Source organism: Aquarana catesbeiana, linkage group LG02 (genome assembly GCF_042186555.1).
Source record: "Aquarana catesbeiana isolate 2022-GZ linkage group LG02, ASM4218655v1, whole genome shotgun sequence".
In the NCBI taxonomy this organism is placed as follows: domain Eukaryota; kingdom Metazoa; phylum Chordata; class Amphibia; order Anura; family Ranidae; genus Aquarana; species Aquarana catesbeiana.
In genome coordinates, this window is record NC_133325.1 from 93,092,401 (window position 1) to 93,110,176 (window position 17,776).

Genomic DNA, 17,776 nt, shown 5'->3' on the forward strand with positions numbered 1-17,776 from the left:
CTGGTGGTCATGGGTGGCATACCTGGTGGTCATCATGGGTGGCATTCCTGGTGGTCCTGGGTGGGCATCCTCGAGGGCGCTGTGCTGATAATCAGCGCAGACCCCCCCTGTCAGGAGAGCAGCCGATCGGCTCTCCTCTAGTCACGTCTGTCAGGCGTGATAGAGGAAAAGCCGATACACGGATTTTCCTGTTTACACCATGATCAGCTGTGATTGGACACAGCTGATCACGTGGTAAAGAGCCTCCATTAGAGGCTCTTTACCTAGATTGGTGTTGCGGTGTGTCAGACTGACACACCGCATCACCAATCGCCACGCTGCGAGCCCCCACGGGCGCGTGCTGGCTTGTTATCCTGTCTGACGTCATATGACGCCCAGTCAGGATAACTGAACCACTTCCCGGTCATCATTTTGCTAAAGGCCGGCTGGAAGTGGTTAAAGAATAAGTTCACCTATATTAAATGCAAATCTTCATGCAGGTAAAAAAAAAAAATGTGTATTTATTATTTTTTTAACAGCCTGTAAAGCATTGCACTCCCGATCAGCAGGTGCAAGGCCAGGATCCTGCAGACTCTCAGTACACTGTCTGCCCTTACCTCCGATACGAGCAAGCAGTTAATGAGCTGCAGGAACAATCAATGACCTACAAGAGCGCTCGCTAGCAACCTTGGGGGTTCACTGAGAACTAAGTCGCAGTCGGCTGCGGTGGACATTGGTACTTGTAGTTCATTCATAGAACTCTGTGAATGAATGACGCGTCTGTGTGGGCGGAGCTGCACTGTTTTGAAATTGTGACAGTGGGTGTGAGGATTCTAAATTTGTTTATTTTTTTTTTTAAATGTAATAATTTTTTATTGCCATTTCAAATAGAAAAACAACACAATGTATTTTATATCAAATGACACAAATAATATCGAAATAACCATTAAATCACACCTTCCTTAAACCTATAGCTCACAACTGGTCCATTAATTCAGATGTAATTAAAATATCAACGTGTTTTGAGCATTTATATAACTTGCATTGTCTTCTGCTTAGAACACAAACCTTTAATTTTTAATTCCCTCCCCCTCCCCTTCAAGAAGGATAAAAGGGAAGAGGGGGGGCAACAAAAAATAATACAAATATAGGAGGAGATCCTTAATACGGGTGGAACATGTAAAATGTTCCAAAGGTGAACTTGGCCTTTAAATTTATTTTTGAAAAAGCAAGCAGTGCAAATACCTAAATCTGACTTGATATCAGCTTCCTCAATCCCTGTACAGCAGATGGAGTAGGGCCAGGCTGTCAAAATTCAAAAGCAGCAGCAGGAGATTCATCTCTGCTGTATGGCGTGGATGGAGGAATCAGTTAAGGAGGCCATAGACTGGCCAAAATTTGGCAAGTTTAGCAGGGACCAGCCAATTGTTGATCAATGCGTGGCTGTCCCTGCTCAAAAGAAGTTGATTGTTCGATCAAATTCTGTCAGACATGCTGGCCAATCGATTGCACCCTCTGATCAGTGTATCCTGACAGCTGCGGAACCCATTGTCATAATACAATGTCTTGGCCACAAGATTTCTTCCATCCACCTTGTTTGTCAATCAGCCATTCACATGGCAGCAACTCATTTAGGCATTTAGACGTGGTGAAAATGACTTGTTGAAGTTCGAACCGAGCATCAGAATGGTGAAGAAAGGGAATTTAAGTGACTTTGAAGTGGCATGGTTGTTGGTGCCAGACAGGCTGGTCTGAGTATTTCAAAAACTGCTGATCTACTGGGATTTTCCCACACAACCATCACTACTATGTACAGAGAATGGTCCGAAAAAAAGAAAAAATATCAAGTTAGTGGCAGTTGTGTGGAGGAAAATGCCTTGTTGATGTCAGAGGTCAGAGGAGAATGGCCAGACTGGTTTGAGATGATAGAAAGGCAACAGTAACTCAAATAACCACTCGTTACCACCAAGGTATGCAGAATACCATCACTAAATTCACAACACATCGAACCTTGAAGCAGATGGGCTACAGCAGCAGAAGACCACACCAAGTGCCACTCCTGTCAGCTAAGAACAGGAAACTGAGGCTACAATTCTCACAGGCACATCGAAATTGGACAATAGAAGATTGGAAAAATGTTGCCTGGGATACCCTAATTTTACTAACTACTACAGAGCAGCACATTTGGCCAGTCTGTCCAAATACCATGCAAAACAGGAAATCCCATTATGGGTATTTATAGAGGCTTCAGAAAATGACCCTCTATTAATATCAAATGTATTATGGCTTGATCCTAAAGACCGCTTTAAAATTCATAATCCCATAACTAAACACTTCTTATCTCTCTGGGATAAACTAAAAACCAAATATCAGTTACAATCTCCACACAATCCTCTCCTTTCTTTTATCAGAAATCCGGCCTTTTATCCGGCATGGATCTACCCAAATTCTTTTAAAGCTTGGACAACATCAGGCATTCAGACACTAAATGACTTCATAGCATCTAAATCATTCCTTTCATTCCCATCGCTTAGAGAAAAATATGATCTACCAAACTCTGAGATATTTAGATATCTCCAAATCAAAAATTTCTATACACCATTCCTAAAGGGGGATACACCGTTATCCCAATTATCCATTTTTGAATCAATCTGTACAAAAGATCCATTTGCTAAAGGTACAATTTCATCACTTTATAATCAATTATATGGAGTAGCAAATCTTAATAGACCCTCTTACGTTCAGAGGTGGGAGGAGGACCTGGGACGAACTTTAGAAGACACGGACTGGTCTAACATATGGCTCACATCGAAGTCATCTTCACCCAACATCTTAGCACTGGAGACAAATTATAAAGTCCTAACTCGCTGGTACCTTGTACCCGCTAGAGTGGCAAAATATTCACCTAATACCTCAGCTCTTTGTTTTCGAGGATGCCCAGAAATAGGCACATATTTACACATATGGTGGACGTGCCCAGTAATCCAAACCTTCTGGAAGGAAGTCTTCGTGATTGCATCTAAAATATTTAAAAAAATAATACAACCAGATCCATATTTAACTTTACTTAATCTAAAACCGGAATGGTTAACACTCTCTCAATTCAAACTTATGATCCAACTAATAACGGCTGCAAAACAAACAGTGGCCAAGGCATGGAAATCTCCTACATTGGTACTAGCAGAAACATTTCACAGAATGAATAATACAATGTCCCATGCTAAGATGGTAGCCATCGATCAAAATCAAATTCCAAAATTTGAAAAACTTTGGCATCCTTGGATAAAACAACAGTTCCTGTCAAACTTCAATGACTCTGTCCTGTTGCCATGGTAACAGATTAAATGACTTACAGAGACACCCATTCTAAGGCTTCAAAGAGAACTAAAAAGAATAATAAACTGACGAGCGGGACAACCTTGTGGACCATACCTCTACCTTTCAACTCTTTTTCTTCTTTCTCTTTCCTTTTCTCCACCTTACGATTAAAGCTCATTATCAGAATTTATTTGACCTATATACACTCTACTTGTAAACAATATGTATAGTAGGTATAAATCATTTAAATACCTGCAAAAGTAACTGAGGAAATGATATATATCTTTAATTTAGGTTTACGTGAACCCAATGTTTAATATTTGAAATTTCATGATATTTACCTATATAAACCCTACTGTAAAACAATGAGCTTACTTTATAGATCCTTGTAAACTTACTTTATGTATCTTTATAACATTGTATACTCAATAAACTTCTTTTGACAAGGAAAAATGTTGCCTGGTCTGATGAGTCTCGATTTCAGCTGCAACATTCAGATTGTAGGGTCAGAATTTGACATAAAAAGCATGAAAGCATGGATCCATCCTGCCTTGTATCAATGGTTCAGGCTAGCGGGGGTGGTGTAATGGTGTTGGGGGATATTTTCTTGGCACACTTTGGGCCCCTTAGTACTAATTGAGCATCGTTTAAACGCCACGACCTACCTGAGTATTGTTGCTGACCATGTCCATCCCTTTATGACTACAGGGTACCCATCTTCTGATGGCTACTTCCAGCAAGATAATGCACTATGTCACAAAGTTCAAATCATCTCAAACTGGTTTCTTGAACATGACTATGAGGTCACTGTACTCCAATGGCCTCCATAGTCACCAGATCTCAATCCAATAGAGAACCTTTGGGATGTGGTGGAATGAGGGGTTCACATCATGGATGTGCCACCGACAAATCTGCAGCAACTGTGTGATGCGATCATGTTAGTATGGACCAAAATCTCTGAGGAATGTTTCCAACACCTTGTTGAATCTAGAGGTATGGCACATATGGCAAGTGCCATGGGCGCCAAATGAAGGGGGTGCCATGAGTGGCTGGACAGCAAGGCACTTACCAGGGTCTGAGGGTCTGAGGGTCTCTTCTTCCCTCCCGGCTCCCAAGCATAGGCAGGATCTCCTTTTCAGCACCTTTGCTAATGGACAATGGCAGCGCTACGAGTGGGACTATTTCTCACTTGGCTTTGTAACTCCTGTGAGTACAGTCACTGGCCGCGGAGTAAGCAGGCAGGTGGCCACATTTTCTGATGCTGCCTCTATAGTCCCGGCTACAGCATCCCTGACATCTGAATATCACTCCGCCACCTGCTGTCAGGGATGCTGTAGCCAGGACTATAGTGGTGGCATCGGGGCCAGAATAAACTAATTATTTTATGTTTTTATGCTCAAAACAAGTCCTGCCCGCAGCCCGCTGCCACAGTGGGGCTGTCGCAGCACACCGCTGCCCTGTGTCCACCGAAGAAAACGATTGGTTGCCAGGACTGCCCCCTCCCCAGGAGACCCAGGAGAGGAGGAGGATGTAACTTTCTCCTCCCTGCTCCGCCTCCGAGTACCCTGCCTCCCAGCTTCCGCCCTGCAGACAATGGAATCAACTGAGGTGCAGAGGACTGTTGACTCAATCAGGAGATGTCTCTGGTAAGGAGGGAGTGGGGGCACAGACTTTGGCAGTGGCAGTGTATGTGCAGCACTGCAGCAGGCAGGGAGAGAGGGTGTCCTCTTGTATATTAGTGCAGTCATCATTCTCAGTCACACCGTGTGTGGGGCACTGGGGAGCAGCAGAGAAATAGGAGCGCAGCCTACTATGCTGGAATTTGTAGTCCCATGGAGGTGGGGAAATGCTCACACACACTGGGGAGGGGGGCTGGTCATATAAAGTAAAAGGCTCTGTGCTGTGAGGGGGCTGCCATGACTGACCTGACCCCTTTCTAAAAATACTTATTGTCTGGCATACTGCTTTAAGGGGGAACTCTGCAGACTCTGGGGTAAAGGGGAACCCTGATGTAAGTGGGATCTCTGTGGACTCTGTGGTAGCCAGAGACCCCCTCACATCAGAGGCCCCAATACATACCAGTCCGCAGAGATCTCCTTTGAGTCCCCCCTTACAGTATATATAAAGGGGGACTCTGAGGTAAATGGGGACTCTGGGAACCCTGATATAAGAGGGAATGCTGGTAAACCTGATGTAAGGGGGGATTTTGATGACCAGAGACCCCCTTATATCAAAGTTCCCCTTTACACCAGAGTCCACAGCATTCTTTAGATCAGGTTTCCCAATGTGAAGGGGAACTCTGGGGATTCTGATGTAAGGGGGCTCTCTGGGAACTATAATTTAAGGGGGGAACTATGATATAAGATGTAACGCTACTGACTCTGGTGTAAGGGGTTTTGTGAGGTGGGCACTGTGGACTATGTGCAATATGTAAGGGGTCATTTACAAATGCTTTCATTTCTGAAGAGCAATCTGCAAACAGATCGCTCTTTAGAGAGCATTTGAGAAGCAGTGAGGAGGCATTGTATCACCTCCATACCATCTGCTTTTTTGTTAAGGGTTACTGAAAGATGGGTTTCAAATGTTTTGACAGGGACGCAGTTTCAGTGCTTGCCATAGGCGCCATTTTCACTAGATACGCCTCTGCTAGCAAGGTGTACCTAATAAAGTGGTCGATGGGTATATATCAGTATGGTCAGCTTTAGGCTCAGCAAACATAATATAGTCTACAGCAGTAATCTAAAGTACAATTAGTGCACCAAAGTGAATCTAACACACATATGAACAGATATCATATCAGTGTGGCTTTAAGTACTGAAAATCACTGACAATTCCTCCCAGGGACAGATCTTCATAACCCTGGGAAGACAGAGCCTATAGTCAGCTACGACCACAAGACAGAAGGAACAATCACAGACATACAGTATACATTTACACAGGGAGGAATTACTAACCAGGCAATTGTAATGGGCTAGGATGCCTTTAGAAATCCTGTCCAGGCTTTCAGCGTCCTCCGCCCTCTTACAGAAAGCGCACTCTTTTGGTACATCAGCCATAGAGCTCAGTGCTAGAATGGAAAGGAAAATTCCTCCAGAAACTTTCACTTTCTATTACCGAATTGAACGTAACACAAACTGTAGGATGGGCCAATCTGTAATATAATACAGTGTTTGTTTTCAAACTCTTAAAGTATAAGGTCTCCATTTCAAGCCGTTTAGGGCTACTTTTTTTTTTTTAACATTCAATTTTTTTTAATTTAGTTATCAGAACATAAAATAACAAATAAAGACATTAAGAAAAGTATAACAGGATTCACACTATTACAGTAACATAGTATAGCGAATGCATTTTTGATAAATACATTAAGTCAGTATAATAATTGTGAATAATCCTTCAAATTCATATCTTTTTTTTTTATATCAAAAAGGTGTTTATTGAACAAGTTTACATAGCTTTCATTGTACAAGCATCATACATTAATACATTTTCATGCAAACAGTACAGTCTATTCATCATCTATTACCAAAATCTCGTCTGTAAGCCAAAGATGTACATAGTGTCCCAATGCTCATCGAACCTCTGATCAGTAATATTTAGTAAACCTCATGGACCCCCCCAGGACATTGCAGCAATCTGGACATTACCAGTTCCCTGGGATTTAGTCCAGGGGTGTCCAACCATGGTGCCCAGATTCTCTCAAATCTATTAGTGCTACCCCTATGTTGGTAAATACATTTTTCCATAGTCAAGGTGTTACCCATATGTGTTATCCAGGAGGTCACTGAAAATGGTGAGATTTCCAGCCAATTAGTATGAGTTTGCGTGCCTGGAATAGTGCCCTAGTGAGTGCTATTCTAGTCATCTCTTCCGGGACAATGTCCTCAAGGACTCCCAATATACAATGAATTGGGTCTAGGGGAATGTTAGTCTGGAACACTTGGTTAAGTGTCCCCAGTACCTCGCTCCAATACCTATGGAGTTTTGGGCATCTCCAGAGTAAGTGAATGAGATCACCTTGATGTCGCTCACATCTACTACACAAGGAGTCTGGCCTTCTACCCATCTTGTATAATTTAAGTGGGGTGTAATGCACTCTAAGTACTATATATAGTTGGGAGACCTTTTGGGCCACATTGAGAGAGCATATATTAATAGATTGCAGAACTTGCTCCCATTGATCTCCCGTAAGTGGACCTACATCCTTCTCCCATAGGGACGGTGCCTTAGTTGGGTGAGCTTTTAAAAGTTGCATCAGTAACATTTGATAACAGCATGAGATAAATCCTTTAGATTCTGTGCTGGACTGCAGCAAATGAAAAATGGGGGTAGTTGACTGGGTCCAGGGAGTACCTTCTCCCTGCGCGTCCACCGCATGTTTAAGCTGGAGATATGAGTAGTACATGGTATTTGGTAAATTATACTTTGAGCCTGTTCCATGTGTTAATTTTGTCTCTAAATCTGGACAGTAAGGGATGTATATTTATATTCCGCAAGTTTAGGTGAGATTTGTATGCCCAAGTATTTGAATGAGGACGTCACCGGGACCGAGCAGGAATCCGGCAGATCCACCTCTCCCTCCTCGTCCAACATCATCAGAGCCGACTTGGACCAGTTAATTGCCAGGCCAGAAAAGTGGCCGAAGCCTGAGATAATGGTGATCACCTCAGCCAAAGACGTTGTGGTGTCTCCCAGGAAAAGCATCATGTCGTCAGCGTACAACATGATTTTCTCGTGGAGGTCCCCATATTTGAACCCTGTGGCTCAATAGCGATGGCAAAGAGCAGGGGGGGCAGGGGACATCCCTGCCTTGTACCCCTGCCCAGAGCAAACGCATTAGACATCCTACCAGACATCCTGATGGTCACCTGCGGGGAAGCATATACTGTAACAATTTAACCCAGACTATAAATCGGTCTCCAAACCCTAACCGGGACAGTACCGCCCAGAGATATCTCCAGCCTTGTTGGCGTCTAGGGATAGCAGAGCCCTGTTACCCTTGTTGTCAGACTGTAACTGCATGTTTAGAAATAGGCGCCTGAGTTTGGTGGCCATGGATTTTTGCGGCATAAAACCTGCCTGATCAGGGTGTATTATGGAAGTAATGATCCGGTTGACCCGTAGCGCCAAGACCTTAGCCAGGATTTTAACATCACTTTGAAGAAGAGATATAGGCCTGTAGGAGCCTGGGTCAACCGGATCTTTCCCAGGTTTCAGTAATAAAATTATGTTAGCTCTAGTCATTGAGGATGGCAGATTGCCCTCCTTGAGAGAGGCATTAAACACTTCTAGCAAATGCGGCATTATCCACTCGCCATACTGGACAAAGACTTCCATGGGGATGCCATCCTCTCCCAGCGCCTTGCACGTGGGAAAGGAGCATGCCGCAATTTGTAACTCTTCCAATGTCAGGGGAGCCTCCAGCGATTGTCTGGCCTCCTCCGACAGAGAGGGTAGTTCAATCCCCGACAGGTAGGCCCCCAGCTCATTATCTGAGTAGTCATCCCTCGCACCGTAAAGACCCTTGTAGAAGGATGCCAGCTCAGATATAACGTGTTCAGGGTCATTGACCACCTTACCATTAGTTGTGCGGATCGCCCTAACTGCCGGGGGCTGTTGCTGTGACCTGGCTATCTTTGCCAGCAGGCGTCCCGTTTTTTCCCCTTCCTCATAAAATGCCATTTTATTGAAAAACCTCTTGCGTTCTGCAGCGGAGGATCTCAGGCGGTCCAGGGAATCCTGGGCCGAAATCCATGCCTCCCTCGCAGAATCTGTAGGATCTGTAACATAAGTTAGTTCCAGCTGACGCACCTGATCCCCAACCTGTTCCAATAGGGCTGAGGAGTTTCTTTTGACTGCAGCTATCTCAGCAATAAACACCCCCCTAAGGTAGGCCTTGAAGGCTTCCCATTTTTGAATTTTATCTGTGAAATGTTTATTAGAGTGGAAGAATTGTTCTATTTGGGTTGTAATTCGCTCTGGGGAGTTAAACAATTTTAGCCAGAAAGCATTAAGCTTCCATGGCACCTTAGGTAGCGAGGTAGGGGGTTGGGTAATTAACCACAGGGCTACTGGCGAGTGATCAGACACTCCACGCGGAAAGTACTCTATCCTAGATGTGTAATCAAGTATATTAGGTGTTCCTATACTAAGGTCGATAGGAGCCAGGGAACCGTGGGTCTTGGAGAAGCATGAAAACTGCTTCACATCAGGATTACGTATGCGCCATATGTCTGTCCAACCCATCTCCGCAATTAGGCGGCTGAGCGCTGTACCCCTGCCACCCTTGGGGGAAGGGACTGGGGGGTGCCTATCCAATTTGGGATCTAGATAGCAGTTGAAATCTCCCATAATCAGCAGTGGGACGTCAGGTTTGCCTGCCAGGTACGTCAGCAACAACTGTAACACTTCCCGTGAAAACGGGGGTGGGATATATATAAAAGCTTTCAGCAATGTTAAGGTATACAGTTTACAGTAAATGAATACAAATCTGCCAGAAGCATCTACCAGTGAGTCCAGTTCCTGGTATACCAATGCTTTGTGTATCAGTACACTCACCCCCCGTGAATAGGCGGAATGAGTGGAATGATACGACTTGCCCACCCAGGCATATTGCAAACATCCCACATTGTCTCCCAGGAGGTGAGTCTCCTGAAGGCCAATAATGGCTGGATGGAAATTGCGCAAACCAGAGGAGATCATGGTCCTTTTGTAAGGGTCATTCACTCCGCGCACATTCCATGATACTATAGGTGTGGACACCATTGCAAACATTTAAAAATACATTGAAGGGGAGCTCCTCTAGAAATCAGACTGATTCGGACTGTACAGTGGCCTAGGTGCATTGGAGCATGTTGCATCAAAAAACACTCTCTCTGCGAGGAGGTTGCACAATGGAAACTTATTGTTCGAGAAGAATGGACAGTCTCGTGCAACTGCGCGGCAACACAGTAGAAAACATAAAATGTGTTGGAACCCTGGATCCGGCCATGATGGAACGCACACAGCCAATACTGTCCAGGGGCTGTAGGGTATGTGTTCTGTTCTGAATATTAACGCCAACAGGGCTTTGAAACATTAGCCATGTAACCCATGACTTCACATAGCTTACAAACACCCAGCACGGTGACATCACCCGTGAGGGCCAGTGCTTTAAGTAAAAATAACTGGTGTTAAAGAAATAACAATTTTTCCTGCGGTAATCACTCGCTGTGTAAGTAACAAGTATAGTTCCTCTTCAGAGTGATAAACATAAAACGGGAAATTAATTGCTCATTGTGATCCAGCCAGGTCGCAGCATCTTGTGCATTTTCAAAAAATTGGTTCTGTCCATTGGCCGTCACCCTTAGCTTGGCTGGGAACATCATTGCATAGGATAACTGTAGCCTTTGTAGCCTTTTCTTGATATCTGCAACTTTCGATCGTCTGCGTTGTACTTCGGCGGAGAAGTCTGGATAGAATGAGATTTTGGTGCCATTATGTTTGACAGTGCCCTTTTATCTGGCCAGTCTCAGTATCACCTCTCTGTCCTTGTAGTTCAAGAGCCTGGCCAACATCGAACGCGGGGGGTTCCCAGGCGGAAGGGGACGCGGGGGCACCCTGTGTGCTCTTTCCACAGTGTAGATGGGAGAGAAAGCTTCTTTACCAAAGACTTCCTGTAGCCATCCTTCAATAAATGTTGTGGGATCACGGCCTTCCACTTTTGTCAGGGAGCCCCACTATACGTACATTGTTGCGTCGCAGACGGTTCTCAATTTCGTTTTGCTAAGGGCTTGAAGGGCGTTTTGAGTGGCCATCCTGACATCTCTGTGAAGGGGGGGCAACTGATCCTCCACGTCACTCACCCTACCCTCCACTGCGGTGGTTTTCTCTCGGATCTTTTGGAGATCCTGACGCATAAGGGACACTGTTTCCTTCAGCCCTCCAAATTTCTCCTTCAGATCATCTACAGAGGCAGTACATTTGTGCACAGCATGCAGGATTTCACTCAGAGAGGGCTGAGCATTATCCTCTGTGGGGGAGTCAGATGGATCAGACATGAGGTCTTGCTGCATGTCTAATGGCACTGTGTCATCTAGCATGCTTGTGTCTTCCCTGTTATCCAGCTCAGAGGTGTATAAGGGCTGAAGAGAGCCAGGCAGGGGGAAATCATGTATAGTAAAGCATGTCTCTGGATTGCTCTTTGATTTTAGGGAGTTTGCTGGACTTACCCCCCTGCTCGGATTTCTTCTCCAGGCCGCGCTGTGCTTTGGGAGGCTGAGACTGGCCGGCGCCATCTTGGTCAGCCTAGGACTCCCAGGCCTCGGTCTCTGCTCGGTTCCCCCGGGTCATCATCAGCTCAGGACTGTTAGCCAATGGCTCCGGACGACTCCAGGAGGTATCAGGCAGCTTTTTGGGGCAAAAACAGGTGAAATCGGTGGTGAGGAAAGGATGTTAGACAGGATCATCAGCGGAAGCTCCGTGCAGCAGGTCTGCTCACATGCCTCGTCGGGCCACGCCCCTCAAATTCATATCTTTAATTCAGTTTCTAGCTAGTAAACATCCAAGAATAAACCTATTCACCCTTAGGGGAGCAAACTGTGAACAGGTCTATTCTAACTTGAATAAACAAAAGAGAGAACAGGATGTCGTCTAGTAAATCAATGTATTCTAGCAAGTCAAACCAATCAGGAAATGAAAGCAGCATAAGTCTCTACAAGGAATAAGTGATACCAACAGGCTACCTAGTGGTAGTTAAGACTGAGCGTACAAGTCTTTTAGTACTGTAGATGCTTTAGGATGTATGATCCATACATACCAGTGCTTCTTAAAGTGAATTACGTTATAATTTTTAAGTGCTAACAGTAATTCATAGTACGCCTGGGTGTTGACTCTAAGTATGACATCACACAGGTTAGGGGCCTCAATTGATTTCCACATTTTCGTTATGGTAAATCTAGCCGCTATAAGAATATTCGCCACTAATATTCTGTATCGAAATGGGAAAGTGTCAAAGTTGATACCTAAAAAAGCCATAGCAGGTGATAGTTTTATCAAGTTGCCTGTGAGAGAGGCAATAAAGGTGGATATTGAGTTCCAGAAACTGGTCAGATTTTTACAACTCCATAAAATGTGGAATAAGGAACCAACTTGATCCGTACAACGCCAGCATAGTGGTGATGTAGATGGATATATTTTAGCTAATTTGTAAGGAGTTAGGTACCATCTATTCAATATTTTCTGAGAGTTGTCCCAATGCTCTAGTGGTGCAGTAAGAAGGGTCGCTGGTTCGAATCCCGACCACGACACTACCTGCCTGGAGTTTGCATGTTCTCCCTGTGTCTGCGTGGGTTTCCTCCGGGTACTCCGGTTTCCTCCCACACTCCAAAGACATGCTGGTAGGTTAATTGGATCCTGTCTAAATTGGCCCTAGTATAGGTATGAATGTGAGTTAGGGACCTTAGATTGTAAGCTCCTTGAGGGTATAGGGACTGATGTGAATGTATAATATATATATGTAAAGCGCTGCGTAAATTGACGGCGCTATATAAGTACCTGAAATAAATAAATAAATAAATAAATAAAATGCTCTAAGCAGGATGTTGCAGTTTGGTTTATTCTCATAGCATTGTACCAACATTCATGTGAAAGGTCTGAGTAGAAAAAAAATACCTGCATATGGATCAGGTAGTGGGACATGTTGTCGTGCGCTTTGCATCAGGAGATCTTTAATATGATAGAAATGAATTCTCGCAATAACATCTCTCGGGAGTTTTTTTTGGTATATGCGAAGGTTTTGGAAATCGATGAGCCCTGTCAATTGTCAGCTCCTGATGCGGGATTTTGGGGAGTAGGTCAGACATCATTTTTTTCAAAAATCCCTGTAATTCAGTATTTTTTACAGTTTCTGGGATCCCTCTGAATCTTATATTATTGCGTCTGGATCTGTCCTCGATTTCTGACACTTTCAGCTTAAGTTGCCTCAATTCTTCTATTAGCTCAAAATGGGAGTCTACCAATTCATTATGCGCGTCAGCGACATCCTCCATTTTGTTTTCCATGTCATGAATTCTTACTCCTATACCTTCTATTGCCACATTAGTTTTGTGCATATATGACTGCACATCTTGTTGAATCGCTCCTCTCAGGGACAGAAGCATTTCTTTGATATCTGTATCAAGTATAGGCTGTCCAGATGTGGGGAAGGCAAGCAGTTTATCAGCACAGGGATTATTAACAGGTGGCTGGTCATAATCAGGCAGTGAACTACTGGTATGTTCATCTGAGGGGGAAATCCTCCTTCTTTGTCTCTGAGGTCCAATAATTTCCTCCCCCATGTCAGGGTCAGACACATATCTGCCATTTTCAGTGTTACCAAGCTCACTGTCTCTGTCACTGAGGCGTGCTGGCTGCTGTTCAGCCCTAGAGTGCTGAGGTAAAGCTGTGCCATTTTTCCTCACAGAATCACTATAGTGATTCTTAAATGACCCCAATTTCCTGGGTCCTCCGCTGTCTTTCCTTTTCCCCATTGTGACACGTTATTACTCCAGATATTTCAGTATCTTTTTGTGCCCTCAATACCTCTTTTAGTTGCCGTGTGTCGCTTCAGGGAAAGTCAGTGCTGCAGAGCTCAGCTAGATAGCAGCCATCTTCCTCCACTGCTGTTATCAAAGGAGTGCCACCCCATGGAGTTATCTGAATATTAAATAGTTATTAGGTACCATCATCCTTAATCTATATGGAACAGTATGGTTGAAAAAGGGGAAAGAGAAACCCTAATAGGACCTCTCCAATCCGGTCCTGCCTTTTTCTAGAAATCTTAGGACTATTGCGGTACCAAAGGGATATAAACCAATTTGTATAAAATCTTTTAATTTATTAAAGACGTTAAAATAATCCGTACAAGGGTACACATGTAAATAAACACAAACAATTAATGTTTACAGCAATGTTGACTCAAAAATTAATAATAGTGCCTATACAGGTGAATAGAGGCAGATTGTTTAGTACTTTCTGGACGTGACCTCTACAGTTTCGCGGTCAAGCCGCTTCTTCGGGAGGCGTCTAGTACATTTTCTACAAGATGACAAAAAATCAGTCAACAATAATATAACGAGTAGACTATAAACTCTGCAAACAAGTGTATACATCATTGATATTGGAGAAGGTAATTTAAGTTAATACACTCACCACCTTTGTCGTTCCAGCCCCTTGTGGGCACACAGGGTCCAAGGTCCACAGGGACTAAAAATCATGCAGAGTAAACAGCTAGAGAAACAGCTATCTATGTGAGCAGGATAGATCAAGGGTGACATTAACACTAGACAGAAAGGGACATTTTCATGTTAAGTTGTGGGATGAATTTGGGATCAGGCACTACAACTAGTAAAAGTCAGAAACAGAGAAATGAGAGGTAAAACAGAATACTTTATATGTTGTCAGAGAGACAAGATGGGATGAGCACTCTGGCTGCCCATCTGATCATAGAAGCTAGATATAAAAGATATCTGAACAAAATAAGGAATGCAGAATTTATGCAGGGAAATATTAAAGAGTTAAAAGAAAGTGAGAGAATGATATGCATGTGTTGTGTACAAATGGAAAAATGTAAGCGATTTTAGAGAGATATTGGTGTATGTGTGTACGAATGCTGGGACCTTTAGTTCTATTGCTTGTGTGTGTCATGTACACAGATGTGACCCCCTCCTTTGTGCTCTCATGAACGAATGTGGCTGGGATGAGAGGTTAGTGATAAGCTGGAAGGACACCATGCCAATTCCAGTTTTTTAGACAAAACATGTGCCGGGTTAACGAATCTAATGGTAAACAATGTGATCACAATTATTTTGAATCTGTTTTCCAAACATGGTAAAATGAAGGTTACGTTTAACCGTGTATTACACAAATTGAATATCCTTTGATTGTGGAAACAGTGCATTTAAAAAAGGGAAATTAAGTAAAATTAAGTAATAATGAGTATTCATTTCTAATATGAGTTTAACAATTTTATTAATATAGATATATTGAAACTGGTTTAGACAACCTTTGGTTGGAAATGAAATCCAGGTTATTGGGGAAATTTGTAATGAATGGGATTAGTTTAGATTAAGATAACAATTTTGTAATTTTACATTTATACAATAAGCCCTTATTGAGAGAAAAAAGATTAAGATGAGGTTGTTATTTTGAATAAAGCTGCCATAATATTTAACAAAGCCAAGATGGATGGAATACATAAGAAGTTTTTCTACAAAAATGATATTGTAAGGTTTTTGATGATAACTTGATGTGCGGTCCATGATGTAAGAGTAATAATAAATAAAATTTAAATATAACAGACCCATCACATCAAGTCCACACACCCTGTTAGGATAGATGCCACCTGCAGCCAGTTGTTTTATAGTTTTTGATGCTTTCTGGTCCATCATACAGATTCTTGATCCTTTTGTTTTTGTTTATTTTTATTTTTGAAATCCAAAGCAGAATGTGTGGATTGTGAAATGATGTGCCCCTTTTCCTTGTAGGTACAGTGGTATAAGCAGAAGAATATTTTGAATTTATGGGCATCTCTGCATGACCGCAGGGTATTGTTATCATTTATTATAATATTGCCAGAAAAAAGTTGTCTTTTGAAACATGAAACTGGAGTTCTTACACAAATAGCATGATAGAAAACAAGCCATTGTAATATATTTATGCAAGCTGGACCCAGTAATGAAGGGTTCATCCCGATATATCAGAGCTGTAGCTTTTATGCAAAGGTGCTATTAGACAAAGTTAGATATTGTTTTGGTCAAACATTTAATTTTTAATGGTCCGACATTCTGTGCAGCAAATATACAGCTAACTAAATGTTTGTCTAATGAAAGGTTTAAAATATGAGTTTGTTTATGTACAAATCTAACAATGAAAAATGCGTACATTTATTCAAAAGAAAGGAAAAGACACATGTGTTAAATTGATGACGTAGGAATCGGCTGCTGTGAGCCCAGTGCAGGACACACTCCCTGAAGACCCAGATATTACATTTTTTGTAGATTTGAGTATGCAGTTTATCACCCAGAAGGATACTCTGTATTCAAAGTCATTGGATCCTTTTTTCCCAGCTCAAGAAGCAGAGCTCCATGTTTTAGCAAAGCCTGTGAGCTATAAAAAGAGTGTATATTTATATAGATAGTCGAGATATAGAGAGCTTTTGGTTCCATTTAAAGGGCCAGAAGTTTGTTTTTACTTCGGCAGGTAAACCAACCAAGCATGCAAGTTAATTTGATTGGCTGTTTTCAGCCTTCCAGCTTCTTGCTGAGGTAGCCATATTAACTTTAACACATGGAAGCAGACCAGGTGACTAAGGATGCTGCATTTACAGCCCCGGACACTTGATGGGTCTGTGCAACTCACAGATTCCACCCTAGTTCTGGCCCAGTATAGCTGGGGTTAATAATTCAACTTTAAGGACCCCAGAACGAGAAGAACAAGTGGTCCACAGGGGGCAACTTCTTATGAAACAGGACTTTGGAAAAGGTGATCATTTATGTCTGCCAGCCACTCTTTTCCCTCCAGCTTGACACATGGACCGTGTCATCAGTCACAAGCAGTTATGGCTGCCTTAGTAAATGAGCGTGGGATAGAGCCAGGGTTCTCCACAGTTGTTTTTATAACATACCACTTCTTGTTTTACCTGTTACCAAAGGTGATACCAAAAGCTGAACATCCCTTCCAGAGATTACAAAAAGATATATCCAGATGCCCAAGTCAGGATCTTACGAGTATGCATTTTGTCTGTATGGACATGTTTTTTGGATGTCCAGTGGCAAATGTTACTGCAAAGGCCACAGTTAAAAGTGTTATCAGAAGTAGTTTGTAAATACAGGGTGCAGAAAGTACAGAGAGTAACAGAGGAAATCATTTTTCATACGAGAGTCCTTACTAGAAGTTTTGAGGTTTTATTTTTACACCCCCTACTGTCTACAATGTAGCGGACAAAGTAGAGTAAGAAACTAGAAAACTTTTGCCTGAATGTTTTCTTATATTTTATCAGGCCCCTAAGGGGGATGTTGGACTCTCTCCCTATGGGATTTTGTTTGGGAGTGTGTTACTCACTTGCTTATATTTTGTCTCAGCAGCTGAAGTCCTCCATTTGGATCTCACAGAGAATGTTGCTGATCTTTTAAGGTTTTTGACAAACTCATTTATGTGTTTTCTCCCCAATTCCAGATCCTAAAAGTTTGGAAGGATCTAAAACTAAAGCCAGGTGACTTTTGGATTGTTAAGAGACATTTATATATTAGGAAATGTTTGGAGACTCAATACAGCATCTATTTCATGTACAGTTTTTGCAAAACTTGAAGGAAAAGTCACCTGGATCCACACCAGACACTGCAAAAATGACTAAATTAAAGAAATCTCTGTGTTTGATTTGTTTCCCTCTTGTGATCACAGTCTAGGGTACTTTTTGATTCAATTACTTTAATTGTAAGGGATATATATATATATATATTTGAAA

At 42.6% G+C, this 17,776-nt stretch overlaps 1 protein-coding gene across 8 annotated transcripts in view; it reads right to left on the reverse strand.

The window, feature by feature from the left end:
• Positions 1–6,635, reverse strand: part of LOC141127056 (uncharacterized) — a 227,721-nt gene extending 221,086 nt beyond the window's left edge. For 4 of the 8 annotated variants that reach the window (XM_073613202.1, XM_073613203.1, XM_073613201.1 and 1 more), the window contains exon 1: positions 6,252–6,634. Coding sequence is in view for 2 of the 8 variants with exons in the window: in XM_073613205.1 (XP_073469306.1) it covers positions 6,252–6,353 (102 nt within the window). In the remaining 6 variants the exon portion in view is untranslated. Of the gene's footprint in view, positions 1–6,251 lie in introns of all 8 variants that reach the window. The other 4 variants (XM_073613205.1, XM_073613204.1, XM_073613200.1 and 1 more) reach the window with 3 other exon arrangements.
• Between the last annotated feature and the right edge of the window lie 11,141 nt (positions 6,636–17,776).